Source organism: Grampus griseus (genome assembly GCF_964374135.1).
Source record: "Grampus griseus genome assembly, chromosome: 21".
In the NCBI taxonomy this organism is placed as follows: Eukaryota; Metazoa; Chordata; class Mammalia; order Artiodactyla; family Delphinidae; genus Grampus; species Grampus griseus.
This window is the reverse complement of record NC_139015.1, coordinates 23,544,576-23,563,086: the sequence shown is the minus strand read 5'-3', so window position 1 is coordinate 23,563,086 and position 18,511 is coordinate 23,544,576. Positions and strand designations below refer to the sequence as shown.

At 38.3% G+C, this 18,511-nt stretch overlaps 1 protein-coding gene across 1 annotated transcript in view; it reads left to right on the top strand.

The window, feature by feature from the left end:
* The window catches only part of PPP2CB (protein phosphatase 2 catalytic subunit beta), a 30,699-nt gene extending 13,045 nt beyond the window's left edge, over window positions 1-17,654 (top strand). Inside the window, exons 2-7 of the mRNA XM_082680471.1 lie at window positions 6,357-6,566; window positions 8,406-8,579; window positions 9,838-9,927; window positions 10,041-10,202; window positions 12,073-12,191; window positions 16,871-17,654. Coding sequence (XP_082536597.1) covers window positions 6,357-6,566; window positions 8,406-8,579; window positions 9,838-9,927; window positions 10,041-10,202; window positions 12,073-12,191; window positions 16,871-16,943 — 828 coding nt within the window. The 3' untranslated portion in view covers window positions 16,944-17,654. The remainder of the gene's footprint in view (window positions 1-6,356; window positions 6,567-8,405; window positions 8,580-9,837; window positions 9,928-10,040; window positions 10,203-12,072; window positions 12,192-16,870) is intronic.
* Window positions 17,655-18,511: the final 857 nt, after the last annotated feature.

The following is an 18,511-nucleotide window of genomic DNA, read 5'->3' as shown; positions in this document are numbered from 1 at the left end:
CTTGGGGACTCCTGACACACGAGGGTTTTTACACTGAGAATTCCAAGTATCAGATGAACTGTATACTTACTTCTGCCAGTCCAGCACATTCTCTCCTTGAAGGCAAGCCAGAGTGATCTCACAGTAAGATCACTTTACAATAAAGGGTGTTAGCTATAAATCAAGTGTTTAGAAACATCAGGAATCTGTACAGTAAAGATAAAAATATTGGAGGGGGGCTGGCTCTGGCCTGACAAAGTACTTCACTGTTATGTAGATAAAAGCTTAGGAAGTATTATGGTAAAGCAAACACACACACACACACACACACACACACACACACACTGTAAATCACATATCTTAACCCATCCTCATAGTTTTATAAAACCTGTGCTGGGTTAAGATAACCATATATCCTTAAAAGAACAATTGTGGGACTTCCCTGGTGGCGCAGTGGTTAAGAATCCACCTGCCAATGCAGGTGGTCTGGTCTGGGAAGATCCCACATGCCGCGGAGCAACTAAGCCCGTGCGCCGCGACTACTGAACCTGTGCTCTAGAGCCCGTGAGCCACAACTACTGAGCCCATGTGCCACAACTACTGAAGCCCACACGCCTAGAGCCCGTGCTCCGCAAGAGAAGCCCGTGCACAGCAATGAAGAGTAGCCCCCCGCTAACCGCAACTAGAGAAAGCCTGCCTGCAGCAACGAAGACCCAACGCAGCCAAAAATAAATAAATTTTTTTAATTGAATTGGATAATATTTACATTTTGGGGCTTTTTATTTCTATATTTAAAGTGAGACAGTAATGATAATGTTCGTATATGAAGCAGTTTTCCTTTTTAGAGTTGGAACCATCGGCTGAGTATTTTTTTTTAATTAATAACAAAAATAGACATCGGGTCCAATTGAACTCTAATGACTTACGCTCTTCAGTTTGATTTTTTTTCTGAACAAAATTGGGAAGCTATCTTATGAATAAACTTGGTAAAAATGCTGTTTCATTTGTGATCTCGGACATTTCTGGCCGTTTGCCAGACCTTTAAGGAGACGCTTGATAATCTGTAAAATTTCCTTCAGTTCTAATCGGAATTACACCTTGTAGCAGCTCTGCCCTCATTCTCGCCCCACCCCAGTGACTGATTGGGCAGCAGGGAGCATGTGTCTCAGCTGGCCAGTGAGAATTCTGGGAAAACTTTGTGAGATGGATAGACTAGACTGGCATGTGCCCTTTGGCCTTTTGCCCCTTCTTGCTGAGTGAGATACCAGATGCAGTGCCTACAGATGCATCATCATTTTATGACCATGAGATGGCGATTCTGTTTACTAAGGATGGCAGAGAAGGTGAAGGGAAAGAGTCTGCTGCCCCAGTGGTCCTTGAGAAGCTGCACCAACCCAGCGCTGCCTATGTCCAGGCTTCTTGTTACATGAGAAAAATAAACCCACAGTTTAGGTCTTCTCTTCCCCCCTGAGAAAAAGATACTTCAGTAACATGATGATAATAAAATAATGTATTTTGCCACACAGCTAAGAATCAACCCTTAGAGAATTTGAATTTGGAAAAGCATAGCTATTTCCATATTACACATGTGGAAGGTAAGACTTCACATTTTAGAGAGACACAGACTCGCAGATACCTAGTCTGAGTGAAGAAACTGAAGTGTATATAGGTCTTAGGGTTACACAGTTAGATTTCAAATGGGAGAACTCATTTTTCTGGAAGACTTCTGCACATATCTCATTCTCACTAATTATAGGCAAAGAGAAGAAAAATATGGACTACACTGTTCATAACTCTTGGGAAGTTTACCAGGCTAACTTAAGCAGAAATGTCATTTGCCAGAAGAATGTTTAGTAGCCTAGAATCAGAAGGCAAGCTGGAGAACCAAGCTTGGAAATTTTGCAGAAATTAAAGAGAGATTGGAGCCGCAGTCAAAATCATACCATAGAAACGATTTAGAACGCTGGAGAGAACACCTGTGTGGGAGTAGAACTTGCCATTGTCTCTACTGCTTAGAGTCACTTCAGGTTAAAAGTCTGGGCTAGGTGCATCCAGTTGGCATAGATGAACCTGGAGGTAGACTGACTTTCTTTGTGATTCTAACAGTGTGTATACAGACTTTCGTTGGGATTTTGTTTTACGTATTCTAACATCAGTGTTTTGGATTGGTGTAATAGGACGAAATAGTCACTGAAAGCAAGTTGAGGTGAATGATACATGTCTTTGTAGTAATGTGAACCGACCTACCCTTATCTTTCATCTTACATCTTACATGTAGGTCAACAGAACAGATGCATTAATATAATGATTTCCAAGCTTTTTAGTCTCGTGACCCCTTTTTACTCTTAAAACTTGAGATCAGTATAGTAAGTGAATAAAAGTTTTTCAACAAAACTTCATAGTGTCACTATTACAAGTTTGGGAACTAATTACAAGTTTGGGAACTAATAAAGCCATCAATGTAGAAAATCTCCCTACCTAGACTTAAAAATTAACTTTTTGATTTAAAATACAGAAAGTATAACTTTATATTTTAAGTCAACTGTTATAAAAATAGTTTAAAACCTTCTTTCATTTAACAGTTTAAACAATGAAGGCTGATTCAGAGCTTTATATTCTCAAATGCTTTCATATAAGTAGTTTTCTTGGGCCTCTCAAAAATGTGACCTCTTAATTAGGATTGACTGAATCAATTATTTTTGAGGCATATTGTAACTTATTCTACAAATATCTTTATACTACAGATGTCAGTATTAGTGTTATCCTGTGTGCTGTAAGTATTTCCCCAGGCATTTTTCTTTTATCTCTTTCTGTAAACAGAAGTTTTTATTTTGTTTGGTTTGAGCTCATCAAAGCCAGCGTGTTTGAGGTGGAGAGTTTACCTGTTCTTTTTATCTCTGGTGCCTGGCCTATACTAGACACCTGACAGATGTGACATGGATACATGAACCTTACTCTTCAGGAATACTTTGATATGTCACGTGATTGCGGTGTACGGTGCACATCAGAGCGAACGGCTTATCAGCCTCCTAACTTGTCCTGTGTGGGAACTGTATATTAAGGAATCTTTCCTCTGTTTTTGGTAATACTTCCTTTAGTAGGTTCTTTAAGTAGGGTGAGCTTGTTAAAAATTCTTAACGTTACATGACTTGAGGATTCTGTTTTAAATATTTCTGGAAAATGTTGGTTATTTGCTCCCATTTGACTTGAAAAACAAATTACTTGATGCTTGCTAAGCAGATGACATAGTGATTTTACTCACTTTTAAGCTTGTTGCCATGACTTTTTCCAGTTGTTAGTTCCATTGCAGGAGGTTATGTTGCTCTTGAAAGACCTCTCTGCTACTTGTTTTCTCAATCTTCAGCCATTATACTAGGATCCTTTTAACTTTGGGATTTGGCTTCTATAAATTGGTTTTTGGGTTTTTTCAGAGATTTTTTTCTTTTTTTAATGTGGACCATTACTAAAGTCTTTATTGAATTTGTTACAGTATTGCTTCTGTTCTATGTTTTTTATGGTTTTTTGGCCACAAGGCATGTAGGATCTTAGCTCCCCAACCAGGGATTGAACCTGTACCCCCTGCATTGGAAAGGCGAGGTCTTTAACTGCTGGACTGCCAGGGAAGTCCCTATAAATTGGTTTTTATATTAAGGACTTTTTGTCTTTAACCCCAGTTCATTAATGCTTTGGGCTTGACTTGAATGACTCTGCTGTGAAAGTTTGGTCCTGTGATCTGAACCAGCTATTTGAAGAACCTAACATGATCGTGTCTGAAAATCGTTAGAGCAGTTTTCTTGGTGTGGAACTCCTAGACAGTTTTTCTTGTTAAACAGGGGATCTTGTAGTTTTGTGACTTGCCTTTTTCATTTATATACCAGATACCCATTATATCAAATATACTTCTATAACATTCTTAATGTCTACTTAGTATTCCATTCTGTGGATGTTTCATATTTGTTTTCTTAACTATCCAGTGTACATTTATAGTTTCGTTTTTCTTTTTCTTAAAAGCAGTCATTCCTTTACTTATATCCATACATATTTACCTGATTTTATTCATAGTGTAGATGCCTAGAAGTGGAGTTGCTTGGTCCAATGTGTAACCATGTATCAGTTAGTGTTAGGTTTGGTTTGTGTAACAGAAAATCCAAAATAATAAAGGCTGAACCAAGGTTGCAGTTTGTATTTCTCCATGTGCAGGAAAATCTGGAGATAGGCAGTCCAGGGGTGATAACTCCACTGAGGTATCAGGAAACCAGACATCTTGCTGTGTTAGTTTCCTGGGGCTGCTGTAACAAATTACCACTAACTGGGCGGCTTAAAACAACAGACATTTATCCCTCACGGCTCTGGGGGCTGGAAGTCCAAAACCTAGGTGTCAGCAGGGCCACGCACCCTCTGGAGGCTGTAAGAGAGAATCCGTTCCTTGCCTCTTCCAGCGTCTGGAGACTGCTGGCACTCCTGGCCACGTCACTTCAATCTGCCTCTCTCTTCACATGGACTTCTCTGTCCGTGTGTCTGTCTCAAAACTCCCTCTCCCTCTCTAATAAGGGTGTATGTAATTACATTTAGGGCCTATTGGGATAATCTAGGATAAGTGCCTCCCCCAAGATGCTTAATCACATCTTTTTCATACAAGGTAATATACACAGGTTCTGGTGATCGGGAAGGGAGCATCGCTTTGCAGTGTGTTTTGTCAGCCTGCCACACCTTCCAGCACTCTGCTTGCTCTTCCTAGGGAAGAGCAAGCCCCTCTTTGTGGTAGAGGTGGCTCCTGGAGTCCAGCCATCACATATACATTCTAGGAAACAGGATGGAGAGTGATGAAGGGCACATCCCCTTTTTAAGGAAACTTTCTGGTTCCCACATAACACTCCTTACATCATACAGACCAGAACTTAGTCTTACAGCCATTTGTAGTTGCATGAGAGGCTGGTGCTATGGACTGAATATTTGTATCTTCTCAAAATTCATAGGTGATGCCTGATCCCCAGTGTGATGGTACTTGGAGGTGGGGCCTTTGGTAGGTAATTAGGTCATGAGGGTAAAGCCCTCATGAATGGAATTAGTGCCCCTTATCAGAAGAGACACTAGAGAGATGACCTCTCTCTCTTAATACCATGTGAAGAAGGCATACACAGCAAGAAGGCGTCCCTCTGCAAACCAGGATGAGGGTCCTCACCAGGAATCGAATCAACCGGCACCTTGATCTTGGGTTTCTCAATCTTCAGAACTGTGAGGAATAAATTTCTGTTGTTTAAGCCACCTAGTCTGTTATTTGTTACGGCAGCCTGGACTAAGGCAGCTGGGAAATGTAGTTTTTCAGCTCGGAGCATGGCTATCTGATTGAATACAATGAGTTTAATTATTGAGAAGGAAAGGGATAGTGGATATTGAGGTTAGGCAGTCTTTGCCTCAGATCAGTTTACATTTTGTTAGCTTTCCAGATATGTGCATTCCTGCCTATAGGGTATGAGAATAGGCATAGAAATCCCATGCCCCTTAGTTATTACCTCTCGGCCCTAGGCAACCCTAATCTTCTGTCTCTGTAGATTTGTCTGTTCTAAACAATTCACGTAAATGGAGTCATACAATATATGACCATTTGTGACTATCTTCTTTCACTTAATATGTTTTCAGAGTTATAGCATGTGTCAGGACGTCATTTCTTTTTCTTTTTATTATTAATAGTCCATTGAATAATACCATATTTGTCTATTCATTAGTTAATGGACATTTAGGTGGTTTCCACTTTTGGGCTATTGTAATGCTGCCATGAACATGTGTAAACTTAAGTTTTCATTTCTCTTAAGTATGTATCTAGGGATGGAATTGCTGAATCACCTGGTAATTTTATATTTAACACCTTGAGGAACTGTCAGACTGTTTTCCACAGCAGTTGTACCATTTTAGATTTTCACCAGCACTGTGTGAAAGTTCCAATTTCTCCACATCCTCAAAATCACTTGTAATTCTTTTATATTTAGCCATCCTAGTAGGTGTAAAGTGGAATCTTGTTGTGGTTTTAGTTTTATGATTTTATAATACACATTCAGGTGGTTTTTTCCTCCAGATTTTCTTTTAATAGACAAGAAATGATGCCTTCAGATTTGTGATAGGAGCTTCCCTGGTGGCGCAGTGGTTGAGAGTCCGCCTGCCGATGCAGGGGACACGGGTTCGTGCCCTGGTCCGGGAAGATCCCACATGCCGCAGAGCGGCTGGGCCCGTGAGCCATGGCCGCTGAGCCTGCGCGTCCGGAGCCTGTGCTCCGCAATGGGAGAGGCCACAACAGTGAGAGGCCTGCGTACCGGAAAAAAAAAAAAAAAAAATTGTGATAGAAGTTTTTTTTTAATTGTTGATTTCATTTTTTTTAACAGGCTAAGGAAATTTTAACAAAAGAATCAAATGTGCAAGAGGTCCGTTGTCCTGTTACCGTCTGTGGAGATGTGCATGGTCAATTCCATGATCTTATGGAACTCTTTAGAATCGGTGGGAAGTCACCAGATACAAACTATCTATTCATGGGTGACTATGTAGACAGAGGTTATTATTCTGTGGAGACTGTGACTCTTCTTGTGGCATTAAAGGTATGGTTAATGAAGTTTATTTTTTTTCAAGCTTTAATAGGCAAAAGGCAAGAGTGGCGGCATTGCATATCACATGTTCTAGCTTATGATCCATTCACTTTATAGCCCCTTAAAATAACACTTCATTTTACATCTTTTGAGAGAGAGACATGAAAAAGATACATTAAACCTCTCCTGCCTACTTGTGGTAAATTATTGTTGTAGGTAATCCATAGCTGAAGTCTTGGAATCATTTTTAGTCAACTTATCCCTCATATATAGTCAACTAATAAGTTTTTAAAAAATTCTTGCCTTGCAAAATCTGTTATTCCTGTCTTTCTGTTTTTACTATCATACAATGTATATCTTCATCACTTCACACTTTAATTAGTGCAGTAGTGTGGTAGCTAATATTTCTGCCTCCAAGATCTGACCCCTCCAGATCCACCTTGCATATGCTGCCAGATTAAACCTCTCTCATTTAACATTCATCTTGTTACTCCACTGTTCCCAACTCTTCAATGATTCTGTGTTACCTGCAGAATCGTGCTCACACTCCTTGGCTGGTCCTCTACTGTCTAGCCTGAATTTGCTGCTAGTAGTTGCTAGCATAAACTCTTCGCCTCAGATCAGAGTATTTCAGTGCTCTGGCTATCTCCAAATATTTACCTGATTTCCCCAAACGATTACTCTGTCTCTGATTTCTTACCCCTTCTGCCAAGACTCAGCTCAAGTCCTACTTCTTCCATGAAGCCTTCAACCACCTTAGCTTTACTCCTTCTACTCTAAATTATCGTAAAATGTATTCTCCATCCCTTATTTATGTTACATAGTCGTGTATTGCCTTGTTTCTCATACTTCCTTAAGTGAAATTAGTCCCTAACCAGCAGAATTCATGTATTATATTTGTGTGGACCTGGTACTAGATTTGAACTCTATGCTTAGTGCTGGACACATAATGGATGCTTAGTGAATACGTGTGAAGTATGCATTTGCAGCTTTTTGGTTTGCAGAATCTGATGCTTTTTTATACTTCTTATCAGACACATTGCTAACCAAAAAGTATGCCATAAAGTATGTCTCTGTGTTCTGTTATGGAAAGGAACCTATATAAATACATTTGAAATCTTGCCCACATTTGGCAGGGCCTGTTTTTGGGGTTTTTTGACATGTCTAAAATTTCTTTTTTTTCCCCAAAATTGTCAAATATTTAATTATTTATGAAAAATTTTAACAATACATGTGCATCATAAAAAGTTGGTTTTCAACATAATACTGTAAAATATACAGGTTCTAGGAAGTGAACTAAAGCATAACAAAGATATATAAAAAAAAGTTATTCATTTCCTTCCTACACCTCACCATCTTCATCTCAGCCTGGCAGGGCCTGTTTTTGTGTTCTGTTGGCAAATACATTCTTCTGTGGGAAATAAAAGGGAGGGGGAAGTTAGTCTGTAGAGAGTTTGTCTTGGGTCCAGATCTCTTCTGTGTCTGTGGAGCATTAAAAAGTCATAGTGTTCTGGAAAGACTAAGAAGACTAGTGATAATTTGAGTATGAAAAAGATATTGGAGACAAAGAGTCAGATACGATTTTATTATAATAAAATAGTTACCAGTTAATAAGGATTCCAGTGAGGGGAGTGTGGATACACAGTATGAAGAAGGATGGCCATAAAAAAATATTTCAAAGGTTAATCAAGAGGACCTGGTGATGAATGAGAAAATTTTTTATTCTGAAAAAATTTACATTTAATGTACTAGCAGACTGAAGGACCATTTAAAGAAATGGGTCAGAGGTTAATGTGCTTAGCATAACACTAGTAAAAATACTTCCATGGGTTTCTTTGCCTTTTCCTTCAGGTGCGTTACCCAGAACGTATTACAATATTGAGAGGAAACCACGAAAGCCGACAAATTACCCAAGTATATGGCTTTTATGATGAATGTCTGCGAAAGTATGGGAATGCCAATGTTTGGAAATACTTTACAGATCTGTTTGACTATCTGCCACTTACAGCTTTAGTAGATGGGCAGGTATGTATGTGGGGACAGATAAAAGTAGGAAAAGATTTTCTGTTAGTAATTTAGGGTCTAGATTGACATGACATTCTTTCTGCATCTCCTCGGCCTTTTCTGCCTCTTTCCTTTATACTTAAAGTTTCAGAACAGGGAACTGGGTAAGTTTTATACACGTTGAGACCAGCAAGTTCGTCCTTTCATCCTCTCCATCTTCCTGCTTCCCTTTCCATCTATTGATATATCTATACACCATGTGTTAAGTGACAGTTTCTGATTCTGAGTAGTAGGACAGATCTACCTCCTTGGGAACTTTCACAGTCTTCTACTAACACTCATAAAATAGAAGTCATTTTTAAATGACCAAGTGGAAGTATAGTGTAAACCAAAACTTTTAGATGTAAGTAAGGGATGAAATGCAAGGAAGTGCATTTATTTATAAATTACATTTAATTCAAAGAATGAAACAGTAAAATAAACTTGGATTAATTAAAAATAAAAGCAGAAATAGATACCAAAACTACATAGTTGATCAATATGGCCCAAAGCAGTTTTTGAAAAGTCTATTAAAGAAATATAATGGTCAAAACTCATCTAGAGGGCTTCCCTGGTGGCGCAGTGGCTGAGAGTCTGCCTGCCGATGCAGGGGACATGGGTTCGTGCCCCGGTCCGGGAAGATCCCACATGCCGCGGAGCGGCTGAGCCCGTGAGCCACGGCTGCTGAGCCTGCGCGTCTGGAGCCTGTGCTCTGCAACGGGAGAGGCCACAGCAGTGAGAGGCCTGCGTACCGCGAAAAAAATAATAATAATAAATAAATAAATAAATAAATAAATCCGGTATAAACATTGAGGACAAAATAACAAAAATATTTTTGCAAACTCTTAGAAAACTGAAAAACTATTACAACCAATAACAGGAATCAGTAGAGTCTTTGCTGTAAGAGAAACTTAAAATTTTTATATGTCAGCAGTAACCAACAGAAAAGTTAATGGTGGGTCACAAGCACGGAAATCGCATTCTAGAGAAAGTGGAAATATACTATATAAAATACCTAGGATTATAAAGAAAAAAGAAGTGTATTTTAAATGTTAACAGCTCTCTCTGATCATGCATTTTTTGTTTTTTTCCATTGTGTATTATACATTTCCCACTGTGAATATTATTAAATGCTATTTTGAAAAGCTACTAGGATTGACATTGGTAACCAGTATTTACTCTCCATTAACTTTCAGCATTTAATAAAACAAATTCATTTTCTTTTTAAATTCATAAACAGATATTCTGCCTCCATGGTGGCCTCTCCCCATCCATAGATACACTGGATCATATAAGAGCCCTGGATCGTTTACAAGAAGTTCCACATGAGGTAAACTTAGTTTTAATGAAAAAGAAAGCAATATAACCACATTGTGGTAACCCTAGATTAGTTAAATATGAATGCTCATAACTTACGTCGCATACTTCCGTTTTCTTTGCCAGGGCCCAATGTGTGATCTGTTATGGTCAGATCCCGATGACCGTGGTGGGTGGGGTATTTCACCACGCGGCGCTGGCTACACATTTGGACAAGATATTTCGGAAACGTTTAACCATGCCAATGGTCTCACACTGGTTTCTCGTGCTCACCAACTGGTAATGGAGGTATGTCCTTTTCTTATAGGATGATGATCTCTGTTTCAAATAAATGTTTCTCTAATAAAGCTTCATGACTTAGAATGTCAGAAACATTCCTCCCCATTACCTAAATGAAAGGAAAAAAAACTTGGCTGATTTTAGCAAGTAGGGAAAGTACTAGTTGGCCAAAGCGAAATTATGTATCACTTTTGTAATTAATTTAGACTTCAAGAAAAATTGCAAAAAAATAGTAACAAAAAATTCCTTTCTGTCCTACACTCAGATTCCTAAAGTATAAATATTTTAATATTTGCTTTATCATTCTCTCTCCCTTCCTATTCCCCTTTCCCCTCACACATTACTTTTTTTTTTAGCTGTTTGAACGTCAGCTGAAGGTGAGATCCTCCTTTACATCCAAATTTCCATGTGTGTTTTGTAAAAATAAGGACTTTCTCCTAAATAACCACAGTATAGTTATCAAGGTCAGGAAATTTTCATTGATATAGTACCATTATCTAAGTGCTTTATTCAGGGAATTCCCTGGCGGTCCAGTGGTTAAGACTCTGTGCTTCCACTGCAGGGGGCACAAGTTTGATCCCTGGTCAGGGAACTAAGATCCCACAAGCCTCGCAGCACGGCCAAAAAAATAAAATAATAAAAAAAATTTTTAAGTCTATAAACGCTTTAGTCAAATTTTTATTATCTCACCAATGTCCTCTATAGCAAAAATTTTTTATAGCGAAATTTAATAATGTGTGTGCACCTATAATCTCATCCAGGATCATGCTGTATTCAGTCCCCTCGGATGTGGAAATTCCTCAGATTTCCTTTGTTTTGCATAATCTTGACATTTTTGAAGACTACAAGCAATTTTATTTTGTAGAAATAGCCTTCATTTATGGTTTGGCTGATGTTTCCTTATGATTCGGGATGTGCGCTTTTGGCGGGCGTATCACAGTATGATGATGTGTCCTTCTCGGCACATCGTATCAGGTCATGGGATCTTTCCCAGTGCTGGTGCTATTAACTAACTTGGATCACTTGGTTAAGGTGGTGCCTGCCACATTTCTCTACCATGATGTTAACTATTCTTTAAACATTAAAGGAATATAAATAGAATATAATCCTTCCAAACCAGTAGGGAGTAGCTTCAAGATGTTAGAGAAAATTTCACTAACCCAACAGAGGCAGAAGGGGTAACAGCATGGTAATAAAGAACGTAGATTTGTACAGTAAAGATAAACCTCATTATAATCATAAGGAATGGGAATGGATAAAAATTTTTACTTACCTAAAATACTGAGAGTCTCAAATTGGATAAATAATCAAAAAATTCACCCATTATTTGGGATTTATCTAAAACATGATGATACCACAGACTAGAAATAGAGGGATGGAAAATGGTATATTAATACATCAATTAGATAATTATCCAAAATATAGTTAATAATATGAATCAGAAAGGGCTGTAAGACAGTAGTATATTTAGAAATAAAAAGAGGTATTTTGCTGATGAAAAGTGGCCCAGTTATATAGGAGAGAATAATTCTAAATTTTTATTTACCTAGTAATAGAGTCAAAGTATGTAAAGCAAAAATTGACATAATTTATGAGGAAGAATTGAGACATCTTCCATCATTGTGGGAGAAATCTGAATACACATCCTAGCCTCGATCTCAAGCATAGATTAAGCAGAAAAAGTTACTGAGCTCCATAGCTGGATCTCAGTGCAGGTGTACGTATTAAAGATGGACACCACATAAGGTAACACAGAAGACTGCATTTCCACAGAGAATACTCGTGTAACTTTTGAGTTTAGTTTTCTAAACTTAGCTCTGTCAACATTATGATTTTATGGTGAAATACTGATTTTTTTTTTTTTTTTTACATGCTGCAGGGATACAATTGGTGTCACGATCGGAATGTGGTTACCATTTTCAGCGCACCGAATTACTGTTATCGTTGTGGGAACCAGGCTGCTATCATGGAATTAGATGACACTTTGAAGTATTCCTTGTAAGTAACTTTAAATTTTAATTGTATGTAATCACTTTCAGAAGGAAAATTGCAACGTGGATTATTAAAGTTAGAGGTAGAGGAGTTTTGCTTCTGGAATAGCGGAGTGAGGAATATGGCAAACCCTCTCCCCAGTAGGAACAAATACTGGACTGGAAAATGTTATTTTAAACACTTGTTTCAAGTGTTTGGAATTTGTCCTAAATGTATACAGCAAATACAGAAACACTTATTCTGGATCTGCTAACTCTCAGTATAATACCAGAGTCTGTGGAATTTGAGTCACGAGTGTTTCCTCCTGTTTCCAGATCCCCTGTACAGAAACTACACTGCAGTCGTTCTGTCCCGGGTGGGTGTGGTCAAGAAGATGGGGCTTCTCCCCTCCCCCAGTTCCCAGTCCAGGGCTGTTGTTTCTCCCCCCTGGGGGGCAGGTGCCAGCATATCTCACCTGTCCCAGTCCAGGGTTACAGAGGCTCTGCTCCCAGTGGGTGCAGTCGGTCAGGCTGAGACTCCCTTCCCCTCCCTGGCTCCTAGGGTGGAGGCTGTGTTCCAGTCATGTGTGGCAGGCAGAAAATGCTGTCTCCCCAGTTCTTGCCTCAGTGCCTACTCTAGAACAGGGGATGTCACTAAGAAGTGGGCCATCATACCTGCCTGCAACTCCGGAACAGTGGCATAGAAGTTCTGTTCAGAGAGAGATGCAGAACAAAAAGTTCCTTACCTCTGCCTGAGGGGGCTGACCTTACTTAGAACAGAGGGTCAAGAATTGCACGCCTAAGTATTTTGTTGAAGACAGTGGGTATTATGGTGGAGACCAATGAAGAAGGCTCTCATAGCTCCCGTGATACTAGTAGCAACAAGCAAAAGAGGAGAGCAAGGAGAACTTTAACAGGTAAAAGCAGGGAAAGAGATAGTGAAGAAGAGCTTTCCTGAGATCATCACAGTCAACTCTGGGAGACAAGATGGCTGTGCACGTACATTAGGCTGTATCCACACAGGAGCAGTCAGACACATCATGGTCAAAATGTTGAGAGTCTAAAAGAAATAATCTTGAAGGCAGTAAGAGAAAAATGACTTACAGGAGGGAACCTCAATTGAATAATCAGCTGACATTTCCTCAGAAAGGCAATGAAACATACTCAAAGTGCTGAAAATAAAAAACCAAGGTCATATCCAGCACAACTTCAGAATGAACACAAAAGAAGGGCATACCCAGATAAACAAAAACTGAGGGAATTCAATGCTGGCAGACTTACCATACAAGATGATATACTAGAGGGAGCACTTCAGGCTGAAAGCAAATGATACCAGAAAGTAAGTCAGCTGCACACACAAGGTAGTAATAGTAGAAGATGGTAGAATTGCACCTTCTTAACTGATTTAAAAACCAGTTGCATGACACAGTAAGGATATGTTTGTAGTATAATTGAACTTAAAAGAAACAGAATATATAGAAATGCAGCCGTAGATTTGATAGTAACAGCACAGAGGAGGTGGGTGGGAACAAAGCTGTACTAAAGAAGGAAGTAACACCAGATGGTAACTTGAATTAAAGGAAGAATATGAAGAAAATACAAATGAGAAGGTTACTTAACAAAATCTATAAATATACACTCACTCCCCTTCTCTCTCAGCTTCTTCAGGGTCATAAGAGTATATAAAATAGTAATTATATATTACAGTCATTATATTAAAAAGTGTATATAATAATTTTGGGGGTTTGTAACATATACTGTGTATAACAGCAATACCAAAAACGGGGAATGGAAATGGAAAGGAGCTATATGCTATCTAGGAGTAAATACCTCTTACATCACGAGAATTTATGAATCTGAAGTAGAATTTCATAAGTTGTGTATTCTGAGTTCCAGAGCAACCACTAAAAAAGAAAAATAATGGTAAAGTTATTAAAGGAATTTAAATACTATGTTAGAAAATAATATTTTACTAAAAAGAAAGCAGTTAAAGCAGGAACCAATAAACAAAGAAAGGCATATTTAAAAAAAGAAAAGAGGGGCTTCCCTGGTGGCGCAGTGGTTGAGAGTCCGCCTGCCGATGCAGGGGACACGGGTTCGTGCCCCGGTCCGGGAAGATCCCACATGCCGCGGAGCGGCTGGGCCCGTGAGCCATGGCCGCTGGGCCTGCACGTCTGGAGCCTGTGCTCCGCAATGGGAGAGGTCACAACAGTGAGAGCCCACGTACCGCAAAAAAAAAAAAAAAAAGAAAAGAAAATGGCAGGTATAAATCCAGTCATATCAATAACACTGAATGAGTCATCAACACAATGCAATCAAAGGGCAGAAATTATCAAGTTGGTGTTTTTGTTTTTAAATATCTAGCTTTATAATGTCTACAGGAAACATAATTTAGATTCAAAAACAAAAATAGGTTAAAAATAAAATGGTGAGAAAAGATACATCATGCAAATAGTAACCATAAAAGTGCTGGACTGGATATACTAATACCAGACCAAACAGATTTCAAACCAAAAACTGTTACTAGAAATAAAGAAGAACACTTCACAATGATAAAGAGTCAGACTATTAGGAAAATATATCATAAACGTATGCACTTAACAGTGGAGCCCTAGAATATACGGAGCAGAAATGAACAGAATTGAAGGAAGAAACAAATAGTTGGAGACTTTATTATGCCACCTGCAATAACAGAACTAGACAGAAGATCAGCAAGGAAATAGAAGACTTGAAAAACACTACAACTTTACCTAACATCTGCAGAACACTCCACCAGGCAATAGCAGAACACAGTTTTCTCAAACGCACATGGAACATTCTCCAACACTGACCATGTGCTTGGCTATAAACCCTACGCCTTAGAACATTTAAGATTGGAGTCATACAAAGTATGTTCTCCAGACACTGTGGGATGAAATCAGAAATCAATAACAAAAGAAAAACTGGAAAATATACAAATAGGTACAAACTAAGACACTCCTAAATAATCTTTGCGGGGCGGGGGGGTGAAAGAAGAAATCACCAGGGAAATGAGAAGATACTTTGAGATGAGTGAAAATGAAAACACAGTGTACCAAAACCTGTGGGATACAGTGAAAGCAGTGTTTGCAGGGAAATTTATAGCTGTAAATGCCTGTATTAAAAGTCAGATAGAATTAGAAGTTGACAATATATAACCCAGAAGAGGGCTCTCACCAGAACTCACCCATGCTGGCACCCTGATCTCCAACTTCCAGCCTCCATAACCTAACTGTACACCTTAAGGACCTAGAAAAAGAAGAGCAAACTAAACTCAGTGCAAGCATATGGAAGGAAATAAAATTAGCAGTGGAAATAAAATGAAATAGTACAAAAACCGTAGAGAAAACCAACGGAACCAAAAGTTGTTTCTTTTTGACAAAATTGAAAAGCCTTAACTAGACTGGCCAAGAAAAAAAAAGAGTGAAGACTCACATTACCAAAATCCCCACAAGCCTTACTGAAAGAAGAATTGTGAGGGAATACAATAACTATATGGCAACAAATTAGGTAACTTGGATAAACTGGACAAATTCATAGAAAGACAAAAAGGAAAACTACCAAAACTGACTCCGAAAATCTGAATAAACCTATAACAAATGAAGAAATTAAATTAATAATTTTAAGACTCCCTACAAAGAAAAGCCCAGGCCCAGTTGGCTTCACTGGTGAATTGACCAAATGTTTAAAAAGGAATTAACACCAGTCCTTCACAAAGACCTACAAAAAGAAGAGGAGGGATTACTTCCCAACCAATTCTTTAAAGATTGTATTACCCTAATACCAAAATCAAAGACATTTTAAGAAAACTACAGACCAATACTCTTTATGTGTATAGACACAAAAATCTGCAACAAAATATTAACCAAATCCATAAGTATATAAAAACAATTATACACGGACCAAGTGGGATTTAGCCTAGGAATGCAAAGTTGGTTCAAAATATGAAAATCAGTTCTTGTAATAAACCATATTAATAAAGGACAAAAACCACATGATCTCATTAAGGCCAGAAAAAGTATTTGTCAAAATCCAGCACCTTTTCACAATAAAAGTATAGTTGACCCTTGAACAACATGGGTTTGAACTGTGTGAGTCCACTTGTATGTGGATTTTTTTTTTTAGTACTCTATAAACACTACAGCACTACAGGGGCTTTGGAACCACAGGTAGGGAGGAACCGCGTATACAGAGGGCTTGGCTTTAAGTTATACTCGGATTTTTAACTGCAGAGGGCTGGGACCCCAACCCCGTGTGGTTGAAGGGTCAGCTGTACTCAACCAGTCAAAGAAGGGAACTTTCTCATCCTGGTAAATGTCATCTACAGAAACCCCACAGCTAATTACATCATTCTTAATAGTGAAAGACTGAATGCTTTTCCTCTAAAATCTAAAACAAGCATGTCTGCTCTCTTTACTTCTATTCAACTGATAGTGATACTACAAACCGTTTATGCCAAACATGAACCAGACATCCTGTCTGCCTAAATCTTCACCGTAGCTCTGTGAGATAGTTTTATGAAAGAGAACACCTGCAGTGACCTACCCAGGGTCACTCCAGTCATAAAGAACACAGAAAAGGTGGGAGACGAGGACTGCTCTTTCTACCTCGGTGTCTTGTTCTTTATTGATTGGTTTGCCTGCAGCGTCAAATCCTTTAACCATTTGCTTTCTTTTTTGCCATTTATAGCCTTCAGTTTGACCCAGCACCTCGTCGTGGAGAGCCTCACGTGACCCGGCGCACCCCAGACTACTTTCTGTAAATTCCTCCAGGGAAAACCTGTCTTTGTATGTGGAAGTATACCTGGCTTTTTAAAATATATATATTTAGAAACAAAAGAAAAAAAAGCAACAGTAATCTGTGTGTTTCTGTAACAAATTGGGATCTGTCTTGGCATTAAACCGTATCATGGACCAAACTGTGCCATACTAATGATGAGCATTTAGCACAACTTGAGACTGAGATTAGGTCAACGCTATGTTCTAGATCGGTCGGTTTTAACAGTTTGCCTGCTGTGTTTGTAGTAACCGCTTTCCTTGGGGCTGTTCAAGCAAAAGAGGTAACTAACTCCATCTCCGTTTGCACTTACTTGGAGATTTTAGTTAGAGTGTTTAACTGGCATGGATTAATAGGGCTGGATTTTATTTTTAAGAAAAATTCACAAGCTAACTTCCACTTAATTCATTACCGTGTATTTTATTGAAATGTATAATTAACTGAAAAAAAGATTCTTGGGAGTACGTTGTCATAACATTTAAAGAGATTTCCCTTCCTTTAAACTAAATTACTATTTTATGTTGATCTGCATATTTCTGTATATTTGTCATGACAGTGCTTGCATTCTGTTTGGTGTACTGAGCAAATAAACTTTCCATTTTAAACAAAAACATGTTGATTTACTGTGGTACACTTTAAATGAAAGTTTTACTCTTTTGTAACTTCGTATGAGATCTCTTGACCTGTAATAAACAGTTGTGTTGAGGTACTTTAAATGTAGCGTTCTTTGTTTAGGACTTATTTTCAGAAGAAAAAAATTTTTAAGAATACCTGATGACTCTTAGGCCACGGAAGACATTCTTATTTCTAAACGTCATTTCATTAGGTAATTTGTATTACATTTTACATTATGGATGATATGCTAAAAACTGTAGGATATCATATGGCTGGGTAGAATCTTTTAAAAACCAAAATGTTATTTTATCTGTACCTTTTGATGTAGAAATGAGAATAAATCAACCTCCACATAAAGTCTAGTACAAGTCGTAGTGCTGTTTAAAGGTACAGCGTGAATTCCGGATGGCAGAAGGGAACATGCGGAGTCTGCAGGGGGGGATGATGGAAGACACAGAGGAAAACTAAACTCTTTTGTCTTTATGTAAGAAAACAAGAAGGTAAAAATAGGTATAAACATCTCAAAATTATAATCAACGTAAATGAACTGTATTCTCTAGTTAGAAGACAAAGGGTAAGAGTTGGTTTTTTAGAAAATCCAGCTATATACCTGATTACAAGACACACACCAGATGCAAAGTGACTTGGATAGGTTGAAATTAGAAGATGGGAGAGACCAAGAAAAGATACTAAAAGGAAAACTGGAGTAGCTATATAAATATTAAAATAGACTGAGACAAAATTTAAGAGCCTAGAACCAATACAAATAGTTATCTCATAATTCTAAACCTGAATGCATATACCAAAATAGCCTCAAATATGTTAAAAACAAAAAGCCTTACAAATGCAGAGAAAGCTTGACAAGTTTTCATTACAGTGGCAGATTTCAACTCTCTTCTGTTATTATAAAGTAAAATACAAAAACTGGAAGATTTGAAC